The sequence below is a fragment of the Leptonotus elevatus genome, chromosome 8 (genome assembly GCF_054856555.1).
Source record: "Leptonotus elevatus isolate MCC_2025b chromosome 8, RoL_Lele_1.0, whole genome shotgun sequence".
Lineage (NCBI taxonomy): Eukaryota > Metazoa > Chordata > Actinopteri > Syngnathiformes > Syngnathidae > Leptonotus > Leptonotus elevatus.
Genome location: NC_141246.1, coordinates 26,450,654 through 26,472,222, shown reverse-complemented (window position 1 = coordinate 26,472,222; position 21,569 = coordinate 26,450,654). Strand labels below are relative to the sequence as shown.

Sequence of the window (21,569 nt, the reverse complement as noted above, 5' to 3'; positions counted from 1 at the left end):
TTAAGAATAACATCCACTGTATATATATATGTTTATATCCAAAACATGCTTCATTTTTGCAACATTGCTAGCCTAGCGCTAATGCTAAAAGCAAAGGGAGGATCCCATTCAAACGCTAACTGGAAGTTAGCATCGACTTCGGGAGTGGTTTTCCTTCACATAACGAATATTCACACACAAATGCAGTGGGAACACATACCACAGGTAAGATAACTACGCAAAGGCACAAATTCCTCCCAATGTGTGAAAAACGAGCTATTTTAATAGAATTAAATCAGAACTTTCTTCTGTACTCACTTTAAGTGTGTACACCATGGATCCACGCCACCACACTGCCCCCTAGAGGCGAAAACGCACAGAACACTCAGTATTTGTTCTTACCGTTTTTCCAGTTGCTTTTATTTGAGTATATTCTTTTCTCTAAACGTTCAAGTTCTAAAACCTCTATTTAATGTTTAAAATTTGACTTTTTGAAGCACACAATTTCAGAGGAATATTAATATTTATTTAATACAATTTAATATTTCATTAATTAATTAAATAATTAATTAATTGATTTATTTATTTTACTTATGCAGGTATAGATAGGCCTTAAAGTAGATTATAACTATCATGTGAAATTCAAGCCTCTTGCATTTTCATTCTTCATTTTCAAACTCAAGCATTACATTACCCTTAGGGTTTGTATTTTGTTGTGTGTCATGTGGAAATGTGTGTTCGTATGGGAAAAAAACCCTTGGATATTTGTATCCTTGAATTTTGAGGAAAATAACATTTCTAGAATCCTTAAAAGCTCAGCTTTTAAAAGTGCATTCAAGGATCTTTTGTCGCTGCGGCTTCCGGGTTGATCATCTTAATGATTGGTTCTTCCCGTCAATCAATCTGCCTTAACGATGTCATGCATGCTCACTCCTAGCTGCGCATGCGCACTTCGAGTGTTTGTAGGATGGGAGCGGCATGGCTCAGTGGTTGAGTGGTTGTTTCCCATCCGTGAGGTTGTGGGTTCGATCCTCACCCCTGTTGACCATGTCGAATTGTTCTTGAGCAAGACACTGAACCTCGATTTGCTCCCAATGGACCTGGCAGCGCCTTGCGTGGCAGCATTGCTGTGTAAATATGTGTGTGAATGGGTGAATTTGAGGCTTAACTTGTAAAGCGCTTTGGGGACTGTTTGGTGTAGTTAAAGCGCTATATAAAAAGCAGTCCATTTACCATGTAGCCGCTGAGCTTCGGATTCAGCCATTCATCGTTGTAGCTCCACTGATCTCATCGCATACTTTGAAAATAGCTGAGAGCCGCAAAAGGACGTCCGTCTATGAAGTGAAGCTGGCTGCAGAGACTGATGAAGTTGATGATGAAGATGAGCTTGCACGTTGCCGACATTTGATAGGCGTTTCCCCCAGACGAGCAGGAGAAATGTGTGAACTAAAAAAGTGACATACAGACGTTTGGCTTCTACTTTTCGTGAAGATCCTTCTTATCTAAACTAATTTAGTTAAATTAGTAAAAAGTAAAATAAAACACTGTATACAGTAGTGATGCACCGAATATTCGGCCATGGAAAATATGCATTTTCGGCATTCGGTCGAAATAAATTTAAAGCCGAAGGAATATGGCAGAAAGAGGATGTTGTGGTGACGCAAGCAAAAAAAAAAAAAAAAACGCTGCAAGGAAGCGTCTGTTTGAATTAAACACCAAACGTGGGGGCTAGTGTCCGCCTCGCTGCTTGCTGGCGTTTGTGAGTACCGACAGCTTCATTGTGCACACCGGAGTAGAAGAGGGGCGTCGGCTTGGTAAACTGTCGAAAAAAAGAGCGCTGTCGGGTACTGCACTACAGGTGAGCCACTCTTTTTCCTTCAGCGCCTTCCTTTTTTCTTTGATTAGAGCTCCTCGAGCGCTTCCACTTTTTCACTTGCATTCTGGTGGCCGTGCTCAATACTTTAGCTAATGTTAGCACTAGGGATGCACCGAAATGAAATTTTTGGGCCGAAACCGAAAGCCGAAAATGAGAAATGCTTGGCCGAAAATGAGAAATGCTTGGCCGAAAATGAGAAATGCCTGACCGAAAACCGAAACGCCCCAAAAAATTATGCCAATTTGTTATTATCATTGCATTTATTATAATTAATTAAAATTATAATATTATTATTAAATATTTAGGCCTATTTAGCACGGGCATTTAAAAAAAGCACAATATAAATTTAAATGCGTCCACACCACAGACATCAGAGACATGTTGGCGAATGGTACATTAAACACCAAACGCGGGGTAAGCAAATAAGCATTTTTTGGCGGTGTAATTGCACTTTATAGTCAATGTACAGTACTTCGCACTAGCGGGCACGGATGCGTGCGGTGCGGATGACGCATTTGTAGGCTATTTGGAGCGGGACACGGTGTGGCGCACTTAAAATCGGCATATTCACCAACGTTTAAAAATACATACATTTCTTCGCACCAGCCAATCGGCTTTTGGGAACGGACTGCAAAGTTACACACGGCGTCCTGTACAGATCTGTAGTCACCCGGAGACAGTGGTAAGTGTTTACTTGTTTACAACTGTTGATAGCAATAGTGCTAACATTAGCTTAAGTATTTAGCACGGCCACCAGAATGCAGGTGAAAAGTGGAAGCGCTCGAGGGCCTCTCATCAAAAAAAAAAAGGAAGGCGCTGCAGGAGAAAGAGTGGCTCACCTGTAGCGCTCTCTTTTTTGACATAGTCTACCAATCGACCCTCTCCTTCTCCGGTGTGCACAATGAAGCTGCGGGTACTCACCAATGCCAGCAAGGCGGACACTCACTCCCGTGTTTGGTGTTTAAGACACTTGCCTGCAGCATTTTTTTGTTTTTGCTTGCGTCACCACATCATCCTCTTTCGGCCATATTCTTTCGGCTTGAATTTTATTTCGGCCGAACGCCGAAAATGCAAATTTTTGCCATTTCCAGCCGAAAATTCGGTGCATCACTAGTTAGCACAATTGCAATCAACAGTTTTAAATAAGTAAACACTTACCACTATCTCCGGGTGACTACAAACATGTACAGGATGCCGTGTGTGACTTTGCAGTCCTTTGCCAAAGCCGATTGCAAAGAAATGTATTTATTCATTTTTAAACGTTGGTGAAAATGTGAATGTGCCGATTTTAAGTGTGCTGCACGGTGTCCCACTCCAAATAGCCTATAAATGCGCCATCATCTGTGTGAACTACAGTACATTAAAGCTCTCGTGTTATTCAACTTTTCAACATACTTAAATTGTTCTCAAACGTTTAAAAGACATGTCTGTGACATGCATTCGTCAAAATTTACTTTGGATCAAATATTTTTGCTGTCCCTAAATCAGCCCAAAAAAAAGCTCTGTTCAAAACAGTCAGTTTTAGGGGTGTGTCACTTTTATGTAAATAGCTGCACCAGGCCACGCCTAGGCATACCCTTCTCTCTTGAAGGGGCAGTGATTTCGGTCATGGTAGCCATCTGCTAATGTTGTGAATGGAAACCACTGGCCATGGGAGCAGAAGAAAAGAAAAATACAGACATGTCTTTTGCACATTTGAGAACTATTTTAATATGTGGACAAGTGGCAAAACGTTTTACCGTAAGAAAAAGTAGCATAACGTTACTACAGAGACTATGTTGTAGCGTTAGTTTGTGATTGTTAAGGCAATGGTTATTTTTGCCATAACCGGCAATTCTCCCGTAAACGTTATTTTGCCGTGAATGTCTGTGATTTGCCATGAATGCTTATACAATAGAAAGAATAACACAAATGTGCACATTTAGGCCACTGCACGGTTGCAACGTGCAAGCCGTCTCGTCGAGACCACTTAGCGGCCGGTTAGTATCACAAACTCATGTCAACTATGTGGCGACTTGCCAGTCATGGCAAATTAACCACCGCGGATTGTATCTTGACAAAGCAATATGCAACCGCTTCGTATAAGCATGTACCATTTAATAATAAAGACAATTAAGATTGTAGTACATTGAACTTTAATTAGATTTTGCAGCTTGTACCGTAATTTCTGGCATGTTTAAAAATGTATGGTGATACCCAGATGTAGCAATAATTGATGTTGTCTTTTGGACGAATTAGTAATTTGATCAGCGCTTGAGGAAGTCGTAATTCCCTCAATCGCTTATAGGGGCACCACGTTCTGTTTACTTTCAGTTTGGAGAAACACAACGAATAAAATCCAAATTCTCGTTTATTTATTCATAATCATAATCATCATCATAGTCGCCACATTCAAAGTTTGTGGTTCTTTGTATTACTAAAATAATTACTAATCCACTCGGACACCAGGACGATTGAGACTGAACTAGATTTGAAAAAAAATAATGCATTTATTCACTACGGTTACACATACAGAATCAAAATACTGTCTACCTAACTATCATACGGTGGAAAAAAAAGATAAAAGTAAAACTAATAGAAATAAAAAAGGAACAATTTAACAAGGTAGAAAGGAAAGGTTTGACTTGCCAAATCTGTGAAATGTTTGAAATGGAAGTTGCACCAGCGATATGTCAAATTGGTTATGAGACGTGCAACTTACTGGAGTGAGTTGGATCGAGCGGACGGAGGGAAGATCGTTTGAAGAAAGAAGAAAAAAAACTGCTCCAAAAAACACAAAACAAAGCAAAAATAAAAATTATAAAAATTGTTCCACAGTCGGACGAGGGCGACACAGCTCGACTCAAGTGCGGTCGGGACTTCAGCCGGAGTTGTCCTCCTCGGCGCGCGGGAAGATCCGCGTATCAGCTGGCCAAAACCCGCTCCTGAGGCAGAGATCCGCTGCGTTACTGCGTCCTAAGGGAGATCAGCCGTTGAACCAGCTCTCGCTGCGATGGGACACTGGAAACAGGTGTTAAGTGACGCACAGGACTTGCGCGTGTCCGTTCAACTGTGATTGCTGGGTCCCAACGGGGTCACGGAAAAGTTCGGCGGCGACCGTGTTGCCAAAGTGGGGCGAACACACAAAAAAAAGAAAGTATGAAAAATGAAAAAAAAACAGGATGTGTGTCCGTCTGACAGTGCGGGCGCGCGCCGACTTTGTTGCACGGCGGCTATGGTCCGATCGCCAAGTCCGAGACACTTGGTCGTTTTGGGAACAAAGGTGCCACGTGGTTGAGAACGTGGCACGGCACCGGAAAATCCTTTTGTCAGTTTGGGTCAGACGGAGGGAAAAAGGTGGAAAATAAACAGGAACAGCGGCAGAAGACGAGAGCGCGAACAAAGCCAGCGCCGGCTGTTTTAAAGTTGTGGGGCGTGTTCAAGAAGGGACCGACCCTTTGACCAGACTCAACTCCAAGACTTTTTAAACTCCAAATGATTTAAATAATTAATAACTAATAATTAAAATTTGGTCAGGCTGGCAAGCCAAGTTCTTCCAAGCAAGACATGTTATCGTTACACATATCGACTAATAATGCGGCACGAGGTAATTTCGTTCTTTGCGGAGTAACTAAGAACTCTCTTGAGATTGAAATGCATATGACATTCTTTTCCAAACACAAACAAAACATACATGGTGTGAAACATTCAGTTGTGCGTAAGTTCACTTGTATGTGATGAATTTTTTTAGATGAAATGTGTAAGATTGCTTTGTTGATCATAGGTGTTCCATGTGAGGGCAGTTCCGATCGTCCCCACTTGAAGGCGCTGTGGTCACATGTAACTTTCAAGAACGCTGGAATGTGACTGACCTGGGTTCAACTAGGCCATCTGGCTTGGGGGTTTATCTGTGATTTAATCCACAAACTCAACAGGGGACAGGATGGAGCCCCCCCGATAAAACACTTTGGTACCATAAACTCGTGGTTCTGGCAGGTGAAAAGCAAACATTCACATTCTGGTGGCATGGGTGATGGTTGACTTCAAAAGTGTGGAAGGCCTTTTGGCCGTCTCTGGCGAGGGTGAAAAATAGGGGGAGAGTTGCTATCTCTCAACCCAACCCCAGGTTGACCTTGCACATATTTCCAAGAGTGAAATGTTTGAGGAAAGGAGACCAAAAAAAAAAGAAGATTGAGGGTGACTGGCAATGTTTGTTACACAGAGCTTTAGAAATCTGTTGCTGTAAATCTTTAGTGTATTTTAAAATTGAACCAAAAAATATGCAGAGTAGCACTAATACTATGAAACTATAATATTTCACTCTTCTTGGGGACTAAGACTTTTTTTTAAATGTAGGTCTAGAAGGTAGTGAATTCAGATCTAAAAAAAAAAAATCTATCCATCCATCCATCCTTTGATCTACACAAACAAAATGTGGTATGCACCTGAAATGAAAAAAAAAGGAGAAATAAATCCTTAAAGATTAGGAGGAACTTTTTTTTTAAGCACTGAGTTGCATATTATAACAAACTATTTTGTGCTTTATTGTTATATGTTTCCGTTGAGGGATTGTGGCAAAGCTGTCATGTTTTGTTGAGTCTTGCTATGTCCGAGTTTATAAACACAACACTGTGTGGGGTTGCGAATTGCGAGGAGTCAAAAGTGGCAAACTGTTTTGGTTATTAATAAACGCTAGTTTGCTGACTTAAAGCCTCCGTAAACCTTACAAATATGTTAGCTTGCCAAACAGAACATCATGTTACACACGCAATGCTAACACACGCGGTGTAACACACACGGGGCTAATGCTAGCTTCCAGACATGACTGGAAGCTAGCATTAGCATTAGCATTAGCATTACACTATGCCAGAAATATTATTAGGCATCAGCCACAACATGCTTCCTATTTAAATGCTGCTTTATCACTGCCGTGGTGCCATGAAAGGGAGGTTTACCTTGTATTAAGTATTTTTGTTGAGATGCGCCTGAAGTTTCAGGTTCTGTTGCTAACATGGGTTAGCCATGACATTACACTACCCATAATGCTTTTCTTTCCATCACGGATGACCTGGATGAACACTACTTCGCATGTGCATCACAGACATGGCATCCAGCCCCGTGAATAGTGTGAGACGAGGTCGTTTTCGACAAAAACAGAGCGCCAAATAAATAAATACATAAATAAACGACTCGTTAACAATTAATATTTATAGTCGACGAGTCGTTTATTAATGTATTTACGTCGTCGTGACTAGTCGACTAATCTTGGCAGCCCTAATATGAACTAGGGCCCGACTGATATGAATTTTTTGAGGCCGATGCGATACCGTTTTTTGGAAAGTTATTGTATAGATTTATGTGTCAATAATAAAACCATTCTTACTTGCTTACAACTGCATTAACCTTTTCTTTTATATATATTTTTATCTTGTGTTGTCAAGTCTTGGGACTTACTGGGCTAACCTGAAACCTCGGTGATTGTATTTCGTGCCATGTCATGTGGAAATGTTAAAATTAAGACCAAAAAAAAAAACTTGGATGTTTGCATCCTTGAATTTTGAGAAAAGAAAGTCTTTCAATCCTTGAAATATCAACTTTTAAAATAACTTGAAAGGACACTGACAAAATAAAACAATAAGAAAGTTAAATAAGAAAAGAATAAACTAAAATAACGGCAACTGAAAAAACAGTAAGAACAAATGCTAACTGTTCCTTTGCGTTTTGGGGGCAGTGTGGTGCCGTGCATACATGGCGTACACACTTAAAGTGAGCACAGAAGAAAGTTGCGAATTAAATTCTATCAAAACAACTCGTTTTTGACACATTGGGAAGAATTTATGCATTTATGTTGTTATCTCACCTGTGGATATTAGGGGTGTGAATCTCAGCACTGAGGACGATTCGATATGCATCTCGATGCACTGCCAGGGATATGATACTTTAACGATACATGGGATTTTCTGCCGATACGATTCACCGTCTTCACGACGTGATAAGATGCAATAATCATTTAGTTCAAATCAATGCGATACGATATGATTTAATTTGTTAAGATACGATGCGATTAAACATGATGCAAATAAGCAAAGGGGAAAATAAAAATAAATTAATAAAAAATATAGAATTCAGTATAGTACTACAAAAATGATTTGGCTTTATTCCTCATAGGCACTTGGCAGTAAATTCAACAAAAGTGCTGTTTTTGCAGTCTTAAAAACCCTCAATGAGTAACTTAAAGTGACACTTTCAATAGTGCAATCAATGTTTGTTCATATTCCTGTCTGCAAAACATACTGCTTATATGAACTCACTGGGAGGTAGGTTAATACAGTATTGAGGAGCAGAAAGTGCAAAACAACTTATACCCTTTCACAATTGGGTTTTGTGCAAATAAAATTTAAACAAATTGGCATCTGAAACTTACAGCTGCTGCTGTAGTGTAAACACAAACAGATTACTCTCACTTAGTGTCTCATATGAAATGTCCATCTCCACAAGACAGAAAGTAAAATGCAATTTAAACAACATGGCAGTCACAGGCTCAAAGCTGCTGTGTGCATTGTAGTGTAAACAGACTACTCTCACTGAGTGTCTCATTATGAAATGTTCATAATAATTAAAAAAGAAAAGAACATGACAATAGATCTTTCTGCAAATACCACTCACTGCCAACACCTCACTTTGTGATGCATTTCATATGGTGCTGCTTCAGGGAGTTTTTTTCAGGAAGATTAGTTGGTCTACATGTTCAGGAAAAAGCCAACTGCGCTCTGCTGTTATAATGTCACCTACTGTGCTCAACACTCGTTTAGAGGGGACACTTGTTGCAGGGATGGACAAATAGCTCCTGGCCAATTTTGAAAGCAGTGGAAGATCCACTTGTTCTTTCCACCACTGTAACACATCACCATTGACATCTAACCCATCCCTCCCACTGTATTTTGTTATTTCCTCCTTAGCTTTCTCCCTTATGGTCTTCTCTGGTACTCTAGGAGCAAGGAAAACTCCAAGCAACTGGTCCATGGCTGACTTTTTCTTGGGAGGCTCTGGATCATTATTTAGGGTAGACAATGCAAAGCAAGACAGGACAAAAGAGACATGAGTCACAGCAATATGTCTACAATAATATCACAAACAACAACAAAAATAATAAGAGTAAAACTAACTGTTGCTAATATTGTATTTCTTACCATATCCTCCACTTGGTCTGCTATCCTCAGGAATATCACGTCCTTTACAGTGTTGTCAGCATCCATGAAGTGGAGGTCTTTGAAGCGGGGGTCAAGGGCTGGGGCATTGTCAAGGAAATCTTGGATGTAGTTGTTACGTGACTCAAAGTCCTGCCTGAAATTTTCTTTCATCTTGCCAATGACTGCTATATTGCTGTGGTTTTCTCCAAATTCTGACCGTAGTTTGGCCAGTAGTGGGGAAACAATGGAGAGAGTCCGAGTCTTTCCCTCACTGAGGAGCTTGTTTGCTCATTTCAGGAGGGACATCAGTTTCACAATTTCTGAGATAACTTTCATCTCATTATCTGAGAGGGCAAGCAGTGGTTCTCCCCTTGGCTTGATTTTCCTTAATACTGCCGCCACAGCATCCTTCTGTTCAAGAAAACGCTCCAACATCTCAAGGGAACTATCCCACCTTGTGGAAACATCATGGATTAGCTTGTGGTGTGCCAGATCCAAGCTGTGCTGCTGATCACGGAGAGCATCAGAAGCTTTAGTACTTAAGTGAAAATTTTTTATGACTCTCCTTATTTTCACCAGGATAGGTTTCATCTGGTCTAATTTAAATGTTTTTTGTGAGGACAAATTCAGTGTGTGTGCTAGGCACCGCACATGCGGCTTCATTTCTGCAGCAGACCCAGCTAGGATCATGGTTGTTGCATTATCCGTGACTAACGCTGGCTTCTTGTCACCAATCTTCCACTCGCCGCTAACGTCGCGCAGTAACTCTGCAAGATTTGCTCCGGTGTGGGACTCCCGGAAAGCTCTGGTCTGGAGAACGAAGTTTTGCATTTCCCACTCCATGTCAATGTGGTGTGCCGTCACTGTTATATATGAGTCAGTGGCGCAAGACGTCCACCCATCCACTGTAAGTGCGACTCTTTGTGCACTGTTCAGCGACACAACAATCTCACTTCTTACTTTGTTGTACAGATCGAAAATATGTTTTGTCAATGAAGACAGACCTGTCTGGTATTTTATACTTGGGTTCCAAAACGTGCACGAGCTGTCTGAAGCCCTCGTTTTCCACCACACTATAAAGCTGCATGTCTTTACATATGAAGTAAGCAATGGCTTTAGTTATAGCCATTGCACGGTCAGAGTTTGCTGCGAGTGGACCGCCAAAATAAGAAGCAAAACTTTTTTGATCCTGACCTAATTTGCTTAGTCCATCTCCGGTGTCCGACGAGAAACTAGACGGGCAGGCGGCGATACACTTGTTATCGCCTTGTGGGTCTGCATGTTTGTCGTGCTGCCGTTGTACGGCTTCTCGCTCGGACGTCCATGATGTTTTACTAGTGTACTGTGTGTGCCTCACTGCTTCCGTATGGTTCATTCACCGCACCCTGGGATTTGGGGGAACAGCAGATGGGATGAAGTGTAATAAGAAGAAAACGGCGCTTGCATCAAATTTTACCGATACCCGCCAACGCATTAAGATGGATCTAGATTTCACACATCAATTACATCGATACCCAGTGAATAAGCCGATGCACTCGCATCGTGCATGTGCGCATCGATGCATCCATTAATATCGATTATTTTCAACACATTAAAAAAAAAAAAAATTACTGTTGCAAATAGGGGTGTAACAAACAACGATTTGAACCGAAAATCCGGTTTTGAGTTTAACGATGCGAGTGCGCCGGCACACGGACGAATGAATCGGTCTAAAAATAGTTTTAACCTGCCGATAGCTCGATTAAGACGTTATAAATCAGTTTTATGTTGCTGATACAGCTGCTCAAAACATTTTTATAAAACAAACCGAAACAGCCCATTTGCGATCGCTTCATTGCCATGCAAATTAAATGTCCTGAATGATAACACAAGCGTGCTGTTGAAAGCATTTCCTTGACTCTAAGTCACGTGAGACTTCGCCTGGGAGACCTGTTTGTTTGTGTGTGGGTGTAAAAAAATAAGTCATGCGAGACTTGTCACAGTTATGTGACGTCAGATAGCGCTGCGCGCAGCTTTTAGTTTGAGACGGAAGTTGAATGTCAACGCGGACAAGATTCACAACATGCTCCAGAAATGCTGGATAAAAGTCTTGCATTGTGCGTTTATACACACCACGAGGACGAGAGATGTATGTATCCGGCATAGAGCCGCATCCTCTGACTGCGAGGACTTTTTCCAACTAAAGCACCCACAACTCAAACAGAGGAATGGCAATAACATTCTTAATAACCCGGTTGTTAAAGACTTAAGCCATACTGCGTTGTGGAGAATGAGAGTTTTCAGGACATGATAAAAACATTAACGACCCCGATATAATGTGCAACTAGATTCCTGTTTGACAATCACGCCGCAGTGAGTTGTTTTAAAAATCGGGTTTGTTGCACAGCAAAACATAAGCATGTGTTAAGTGGAACACAGCCATCCCTCATCGTCACTGATAATGAAATATAGGTGACATCATCGTGATGATCCAAGTTCAGCTATTTTTTCACAAGAAGAACCTTGATAAGCATCAAGTATACATCAACTTATTCACTGCATGTATGGGTAGTTTACAGGAACTGACACTGTCTCACAAGAGTAAAAGTAAGTAAGAGGTAGATTTAACTGTTTTAAGTTAATTAGTTTTAATTTAGTAAGATGGCATGTTGAAAAAGATATTCATTAGTAGTTACAACTTTTTTTATTAGGCAGATGCATGTTAAAATGGCATTTAAAAAAACTGATAGTTAAAGTACCACTGATTGTCACATCCACCCAAGTGGGGGGAAATTCATTCTCCGCATTTGACCCATCCCCTGAGGGAGCAGTGAGCAGCAGCAGGGTCCGCGCTCGGGAATCATTTGGTGATCTAACCCCCCAATTGCAACCCTTAATGCTGAGTGTCAAGCAGGGCGGCAATGGGCCCCATTTTTATAATCTTAGATATGACCCAGCCGGGGATTGAACCCACAACCTCCCAGTCTCAGGGCAAACACTCTACCACTAGGCCCTGGTTTGGTCTGTAACATGTCGGAACAATACTTATGCAAAAATGTTGCTCACTGTTTTCCAAAATAAAAGCAGATGGTTGCAAATGTGCAAATTACGAGATTTAGATCATTTTAAAATAAAATATTCAAATGATTAATGGAGCATCAAAATAATTGTAAGTTAATTTGACAATTGACTAATTGTTGAGTAATAAAAAAATCGCTGCACGGCTACACCGAATCGAACCAAATCGTAATCCTACTGAATCGAACCAAAACTAATCGTTCCATTTTAAAATCTAACCGTCCTTGTATTGGATCGCACCCCACCTATCGAGATGCGTATCGAATCGTCTTGTCTTGATTGGAGAAATGTACACCCCTAGTAACAAACAATAGGGAGCTATTTACTTAAGTTTTTATTGATCTTTTGAAGACATGCTACTGTCCCTGGAAGATCCCTGAACTTTTTGTTTGTAAAACAAAGATGTCTATTGACTAAGATTTGTTTTTAAACGTCAATATTTTAAGAACCATAAATGTTGTTCAATAAACATATGCTTAAAATAAATAAATGCATTAATAAATAAATAAATAAGAGCTAGAGTTTGTATTATTATTTTTTTGATGCCAATATTTTCCCCTTTAGTGAAAATGAATATCGGCTCCAAATATCGGTTATGACGTCCTTGACTACTAATTATCGGTATCGGCCATGAAAAAAACATATTGGTCTATCTCTAAAATAAATGTGCCACTGTGATTCTGTAACCTAGCTTTTTTCCCCACTACCTGTTGGAAAGAAGAGGTAGTGCAGTTTATTTCTCCCCTATGTCATAGAATGGCAAATAAATGCTCCACTGTGATTCTGTAACCTGGCTTTTTTTTCCCCCACTACCTGCTGGACAAAAGGGGTAGTGCAGTTTGTTTCTCCCCTACGTCGTTAGTCTCATTGGAATGAACTAGCTTGCCAACTGCTGCTGTGTGTGAATGCAACCTAGTGGGCTACATACAACCTCTTATAACTAGGAACAGTCGGTACCAGGAATTCAAAGTTCTTGGGCTTTTTGGTGTAAAAACTACTAGCAACCAATCAAAGGTAATGCAAGCGGCAGCACATCTGCAAAGCTGTGAAGCACAACAGCGGTGATATTTGACTTCATTTTAATCACAAACAAAGCATAACGTGGACATTTGTGGCGATAGTATTAATTCTAACACACAGATAGTGCATCTGTGAAACGTGTCAATAGCTGCTTTTCCACCAACAAGCCCAGGATCTTTGAATTCTGGGTAAAGGGAGTTCTTGGTTGTAAAAATTCTGCGGGGAATTTATAATTTGTGTTTCCACAGCGTCTTAGAGTTCTCTGTAATTAATTCAAATGAGTTTGATGACGTATGAGTTTGATGAGCCCAGCTGAAAAAAACAGTATGATACAAAAAAAATGCCTTTAAAATTCTATTTTCTTAAGAATTTATGGGAAAAAGAGATTTATAAAATAATTGATTCATGGTTTTCTGAATCGATATCGGGCTTGAAAAGGAAAGTTGATTCAATATTGATTTTTTTTTTTTTTTAACACAGCCCTATTTACTACACTATTGTTTTGTATGTAATAAAATTCAGCAAATTAAGTTAAGTTCTGTTTTCTGAAATCCCATTGCAAAAGGTCCAGAACATCCAATTGGAGAGAGAAATGGCATTGGCGTCCAATCGCAGCCTTGCGGAGCAAAACCTGGACATGAGGCCGCACTTGGAATCCAGAAGAGAGATTCTGGTGGAAAAATATGCACAGCTTAAGGCCATCAGAGAAACCTACAAAGAACACTACGTCATTATGGGTATGCTCAAGTAAAGTACAGAATGCTGACATCCTGAAACAAAAACAGAGCTTCACTTTGTCCACATTTTCATGTTGCAGGCCTTTTTCTAGATGGATTATTGTTTTCCCCCAGAATTCAATTCACAGCAGCCTATTATGACTGTGTGTGTGTGTGTGGGGGGGGGGGGGGTGCGTGCGTGCGCGTACGTGTGTTTAGCTTTTTGCATAAGTATAAAAAACAAAAAAAACAAGGAAATTACATGTACAGCAAGGGTGTCAAATCAGACGCCCAAAAGGGTTTAATGCCCGCGAGATGCTCTTGTTAAGTAAAAAAATAATAATAATGTCAGACCAATTAATCTGATGGCTGTAATGTTTGCATATAGTCAATCAACATTTCACAAATGTTCTACTGTGTATTAGCATCTCCTATTGGTGAAGGTCTGACACTACATCGAGTTGGTAACTGATCAGTTACGTGCATGTACAAGAAGGAAGCCAGATTAAACAAGCAAGCTGCTGTGAGCACATAGTTGTATCATTGATGTTTTCGTACAAGCAAGAAATATCACTGAAGGGCCGGCCAAAATCAAAACATAAATTAGAAATTTCACAAGCCGTCCTCAGATGAGCAGTGCAACTTGGACACGGAATTTACCTTAATGTCATTATTTTACACACAACCTAAAGTTACAGTTTGTTGAATTTTTTTTAAAATTAAAAAACATAGATCAATTTAAATAAAAAAAACTTGCTGAATGTGACACAGACTCAGCTACATGTAACATGGTGTTACTTTTTGGAACAATATTTACAGAAGAGCCCCGCAATTTAGGGATGGCCTGTAAATAGCGAAGATGTGTGTTTAACTGATGCCAATTGTTTTTAAGTTATATACCATGATTTTTACCGGTCCGGCCATCCATGTGGACCCTGAGCTAATATGAGTTTGACACCCCTGATGTACAGTATGTAATTCGCAGTGTTCACAACCTTTTATGTGAATACTAGGGGTGTAACAAAAACCAATGTGAACCGGAAATCCGGTTTTGAGTTTAATGATGCAAGTGCGCCGGCACACGGACTAATGAATTAGTTTAAAAATAGCTTGCACCGGCCGATGTCTCAGTTAAGACATTATAAATCGGTTTTATGTTGCTGATACAGCTGCTCAAAACGTTTTTATAAAACAACCAAAACAGTCCAGTTGCGATCAATTCAATGCCATGCGAATTAAATGTCCTGAAGATAAAACAAGTGAGCTGTTGAAACTGCATTTCCTTGACTCTAAGTCAAACGAGACTTCGCCCGGGAGACCTGTTTGTTTGTGTGTGGGTGAAAAAAAAGTCACGTGAGACTTGTCACAGTTATGTTAGATAGCGCTTCGCGCAGCTTTTAGTTTGGGACAGAAGTATAATGGAGACGCGGTCACGCGGACAAGATTCACAACATGCTCTGGCAAGTTTAATGTACAAAGTATAGAAGAGATGTTTATTTTATATACAATGAAATGCTGGATAAAAGTGTCGTCATGTACTAAGCCTGTCAGCCTGCGCTCATACACACCGAGAGGACGAGAGATATATGTATATGCTTGACAGCGAGGACTTCTTCCAACTAAAGCACCCACAACTCGACCAGAGGAAAGGTAATAACGTTCTTAATAACCCAGTTTATTGTTAAAGACTTAAGCCATACTGCGTTGTGGAGAATGAGGGCTTTCAGGACATGATAAAAACAATAGCGCCTCCGATATGATGTTCTAGATTCCTGTTTGACAATCAGTGAGTTGGTTGGGGGGGGATGTGGTACGGGTGGGGGGGTGCTGGGGATTTGGGGGCCTGGGGGCGGCTGGGACTGGGTTGTAGTGGGTGGCGGGGGTGGATGGGGGGCGGGGGCGGCTGGGACTGGGTTGTAGTGGGTGGCGGGGGTGGATGGGGGGCGTCGTGGGGGGAGCGGTGACTGTGGCCCGGTGGGGTGCCTTGCGGGCCTGCCGTGCCACGTCCTGCTGCATTGGGTTGGGGGCGCGGGCCGTGTTGGGGTGGGGGGCGCTCCTGGCTCCTGGGTTTACTCTCTTAGATATAACTGTTTTAAGTTAATTAGTTTTCATTTAGTAAGATGGCACGTTGAAAAAGATATTCATTAGTAGTTACAACTAAGGAGTGTAGTATTTTATTAGGCAGATGCATGTTAAAACAGCATTTTAAAAGACTGATAGTTACTAATCTTACTAATTTGAATTTTTTCAACTTTACATATGCAAAAATGTTGCTCACTGTTTTCCAAAATAAAAGCAGATGGTTGCAAATGTGCAAATTAAGAGATTTAAATCATTTTAAAATAAAATATTCAAGTGATTAATGGAGTATCAAAATAATTGTAAATTAATTTGACAATTGACTAGTTGTTGAGTAATCAAATAATGGACCGCTACACCGAATGGAATCGAATCGTAATCCTACTGAATCGAACTGAACCGAATCGTTCCATTTTAAAATTAAACCGTCCGTATATCTGATCGCACCCCACGTATCAAGATGCGTATCGAATCGTCTTGATTGGAGAGATTTACACCTCTAGTGAATACATTTGATCTTTATTCAAAATGCTGTCTGCAGCACTAAGATTTTTAAATAGATAAAGTGGACTCCACCTTGGGTTTCCCATCAAAAGATAATGAGACCAGATCAGTGGGCCTAGTGTCCGCCCTGAGACTGGGAGCTTGTGGGTTCAATCTCCGGCCGGGTCTTACCAGACTATAAAAATTGGACCCATTCTGCCTCCCTGCTTGACACTCAGCATTACGGGTTGGAATTGGGGGGTTAGATCACCAAATGATCCCCGAGAGCGCAAGCCCCTGCTGCTGCTCACCGCTCGGAGAACAAATTTCACCTCACTTAGATGGGCGTGATAATCAGTGTTACTTCAACCTTTTAGCTTGTATTTACTTACATATATTTGGTCTGATATACACTTGGAATAGAATAGAATATAATAACGTAGCATTTACTGTCAGTGGGGTGCACAGTTAAATTGGAATGCTAATCCTTGGTGTGATACAATAGAACCAAAAAACAACGATAGTGTGCCAATGAAAATAAAATGTGCAAAATGCAGTAGAAGCTTTTTCAGTATTCAGGACCAAGGCTACTTTGTAATTCACTCTCCATGTTTAAAGGAATGGAATGTGCCTTAAATTGCACTTTGAGGTATTTTCATTATTAAAAAAAAGAGATAAATAGTACTTTGTCTTAATTTATTTTATAAAATACTTCTGCCCATTAAAAGCTAAATAGAACATTGTCTTCATTTATTTTATAAAACACTTTTGCCTATAAAAAAAAACTGCACTATTATCAGCATTTAAATAAATAGTTGTGGTTGTTCCAGCCCATTAAATATAATAACAAACATTCAACTCAAAATGTCAAACATAGCCGTTAAGATTTTAGGAACACAATTTTAAGCCATTCATACCTTTTATTTTACACATGGACCATGTATAAAATAAGAATGTTTCTGCATCATATTGCACTTAAAGTTGTGTTCCTAAATCCTAAATGGCTATATTAGACATTTAGCGTTTTACAAAATAAGTGAAGACAAAGTATGTATCTGTATGTTTTTTGTTTTTTTCTGATCCGAAAAACAATCTGATCCGTGACTCAAATCCGTGATCCGATCCGAACCATGACTTTTGTGATCCGTATAGTATTTGAACACCCTGCGATTTTGCAAGTTCACCCACTTAATAATTGTGAAGGAAGAAAGGAAAATATGGAGATGTCTGATATTTTCCTCATAGGTGCATGTCGACTGGGAGTCATAATCTAAAATAAAAAATCTCAAAATCACATTGTATGATTTTTAAAGAATTTATTTGTATGTACTGTATTTTCACAACCATAAAGGTGCACGGTATTATAAGGCGCACACACAGTTAAACATACGGTAGCTCAAAACATATGGTATCATGCTATTATGCTAAAACATATGCTCGTGCTAGCACATGTTTAAAAAAAGGCAGAGAATGGAACAAAACTGAATTTGGTTGAAGTAACAATGTAAACACTTGAAGTATATAACAATGTACTCGCGTTGCTTTTGATCAATCCTAATCCACAAATCAGTCATAGTCCTCATGATCTTCTGTATCAGAAACAAACTGGGCAAGTTCTCCATCAAACACGCCATCTCATTGTCAGAGTCAGTCTCGTCGTGTCCTCGGAAATTATGCCTCTGCATTTGCGTTCGCCCAAGCATTCACGATCCATTGACAAGTTGTGGCATAACTTGCACGGTGCTGCCTCCCAGTCTTGGTAAAGCTGTGTTCGCCAGCCTCCCGGAATGAAAGCAAGCTCTGCGTTCATTTGCCAAACTTTATTTTTCACAGCGGCTGAGAGATGTGCGCATTTGAGTAACGGAGATAAGGAAGGAAAGGTGACGAGTAGGAAAAAAAACAATCTGGTGTCGTTAGTATGTGGTGTGATCTGTTTAGCTACACTGTGTTGAATTGCTCTACTTCAAAGGGACTTTTGCGATGTCTGTTGCTGTAAGTGCATGTTGTTCAATAAAGCATTTAAAAAAGAAAAGAAAAAAAGGAAATACACTACTGTATGTAGTAGTTTAGCCCAGGCACCCCTTTGCATTTGGTATGTTCCATCTCCCTCTCTGCGCAAGCAGACTGGTCTGTTTTGGAGAAAGCTGTCAATCAAACAATAAACTTGTAAGTGGCTCCTTAAGCTCTGAAACAAGCAAAAAGAGGACACATGCTCACTGAACATGCATGCTTTAGCGCCATGGCATAAGTTTGAACACAACAAGTCACGATTGGCAGAGCGAACACGTGGGGGTGTGGGTTGGTTTAGGTGGAGAGGGAGAGGAGGGGCTGGAAAATTTGCCACCAAGTTGACTCTTCCGTGCTCTCATGTCTGTCCTCAGTCAGGTCCGCCTTTCTTGTATATAATGTGTGCAGGAAGTCCTCTCACACAGTAAGATTTTGGACCTTGGTCCACACACAAGGCGCACCTCACTATTAGGCACACCGTCGATTTTTGAGAAAATGTAAGACTTTGAAGTGCGCCTTATAGTCGTGGAAATACGGTAAGTGCTGAAAACAAGTATTTGAACACGTGAGAAAATGAAGGTTAATATTTGGTACAGAAGCCTTTGTTTTAAATTACAGAAGTTAAACGTTTTCTGTAGTCCTTTACCAGGTTTGCACACAATGCTGGGGAATTTTGGCCCACTCCTCAGATATTGTCTAGATCTCTTTCAGCTTCCTCCAAAGATTTTCTTTTGGATTTAGGTGTGGAGACTGGCGAGGCCACACAAAAACCTTGATATGCTTCTTGCGGAGGCACTTCTTGATTATACTGGCTGTGTACTTTGGTTCGTTGTCATTTTGCAAGACCCAACCACAACCCATCTTCAATGCTTGACTGAGGGGAAAGAGGTTGTTGGCCGAAATCTCACAATACGTGGCCCTGTTCATCTTCTTAATACGGTACAGTCATCCTGTCCCCTGTGCAGAAAAACAGCCACAAAGCATGACACTTCGTCTTGTCAGAGTCAGTCTCGTTGCCGTGCGGCTCCTCAAAAATGATGCCGACTTTTGCGGAAGCTCGAACAATGGTGCAACCAGACACGGTAGCCCAAGCGTGCACAATCCATTCACAAATTTTGGCATAACTCGCTCTGCGCTGCCTCCCAGTCTTGAGTAAAGCTGTGTTCGTCATCTATCGCTCACACGCAGCATGCAACTTCAACGCCCTGTTTACACTGATGTCCAGTGGTTGGAGTTCCTTTGTCAAGCCTCCCGGAAATATCGCAAGCTCCGTATTCATTTTCCGCACTTTGTTGTTCACATCGCCCGCGACCGTGAATTAAATTTAAATTAGCACGGCACGCTACCACAACCCTACTGCACCACTCGGAAGTCGCGCCAACATTGAACCATATTTACAATTTCATATGGACCACCATGGATGAAATATTGCGGTCTTGATTTCATGACCGTCTTGCAAAACAATTTCTGAATGGAGAGCTCAGCCTCATTCATTTAACGGCAGCGCGAGCATCCCATTCAAGTGAAGGCGATTTTTTTTTAAACCACAATCATTACAAATCCAGCCTTGTTCAGCCTTGTTGCAAAACATTATATTTATTGTATATACTGTATTTTTATGACTTTGGCAAAGACCAGCAGGCGCCTCTTGCCTCGCTTGCGTAAAAATAAGGAAATGTGCGTGTGCCACAGCGATGCTTGCTGCATTTGCTGCATGTGCGCGTCAGAAGAATTCAGATGCACAATCAAGTGGCGGGATCGATGATGGAATGTCGCCTTTTTTTGTTTTTGTTTTGTTTTAAGGTGGCCCTTTTTTATTTATTTTTCTTAAGGTCGTGTGTTGTCATGCGATCGACCAATAATACGTTTGCGGTTGACTGGTCGACCGCGATCGATGCATTGAACACCCTTGACGTAGACCAGGTTCGTATACATTTTGATGCTTGGTTTTTATTTGAAGCAGAGATTTTTTCCATTGAAATGTAATTTATGAGGAGGCTTAATTAGTGGTCGATATTCAGAGTTTGTTTATTTTTCTAGTTAACAAGAGTTGTTTTTTTGGCAAGGGCTATGAGTGTAGATTGAGATTTTTTGTGTGGTAAGTCGGTTGTTAAATCACCTAGTAAACACAAGCTTGGAGATAAAGAAATCCTACAGCGGCGAAAGATGTATACATATACTGTATATGTGGTTATAAAACCTAAAATATGAATACTCATTATGTTTAGGCTATATTACAATTATAATATTAATACATAACTATATCTAAAGTATATTTAAACGAAAAATCTTGCTTAGGTTACCAGTTACTGGTGTATTTTTATGTTTAATCCCCCGCTAATTTCCTTCACTTTCACCTTAGAACACGTTACCTCATATTTTACACAAATTACATAAACCACTTAACCACTTTGATTCTATCCTATAACATGCCAATTTTAACAAATGGTCTATACAGATATATACACAGGACTGAGTCTATATTGTTTGTATGCATAAATTAGTTCTGGTTTCCTGGAATGTTTGTGGCGCTCGCTCACAGCCAAATTTTTTTAGACCATCTCTTAATAAAAGCAGATATTTGCCTCCTACAAGAAACCCACCTACAAAAATCTGAAGAAAAATTACTTATTGATAAGAATTTTAGGCAAGCGTACTCTGCCCCTTATAACAGTAGACAAAGATGAGTCTGTATACTCATACATAAGAATTTATTCTTTACTCTAAATAATACAATAACAGACCCAGAGGGCCCATACATTATTATTCAGGTGACTATATTTAATAACATATATACATTTGGTAATTTATATGCCCCTAATAATGATGATCCGGCCTTTTTCCATGAATTTTTCTCTCAGCAGTTTGAATTAGCAGCGAACTCTACTATTATTATTGGAGAAGACTTTAACACAGTCTTAAATCCATTAATAGATCGTTCTAATAATACAACATGTATAAGGTGATTACAATCTACTAAAGTAATAGGGGAATATATGGATGATTTTGGCCTCGTCGACAGCTGGAGACTTAAAAACCCAAATAAGAAGGAATTTACCTTATTTTTCTTACAAATAACTCTATTGCTGATAAAAACTGTTACAAAAATACATCCTATTATTATTAGCGACCATGCACCAGTCTCCCTTTCCCTACAAGTTGATTATACCTTTAAACCACCCC

General features: G+C 40.2%; 1 protein-coding gene across 1 annotated transcript in view; it reads left to right on the top strand.

The window, feature by feature from the left end:
• Nucleotides 1-21,569, top strand: part of LOC147170321 (uncharacterized) — a 103,854-nt gene that overhangs the window by 61,468 nt on the left and 20,817 nt on the right. Inside the window, exon 5 of the mRNA XM_086082170.1 lies at nucleotides 13,667-13,838. Coding sequence (XP_085938296.1) covers nucleotides 13,667-13,838 — 172 coding nt within the window. The remainder of the gene's footprint in view (nucleotides 1-13,666; nucleotides 13,839-21,569) is intronic.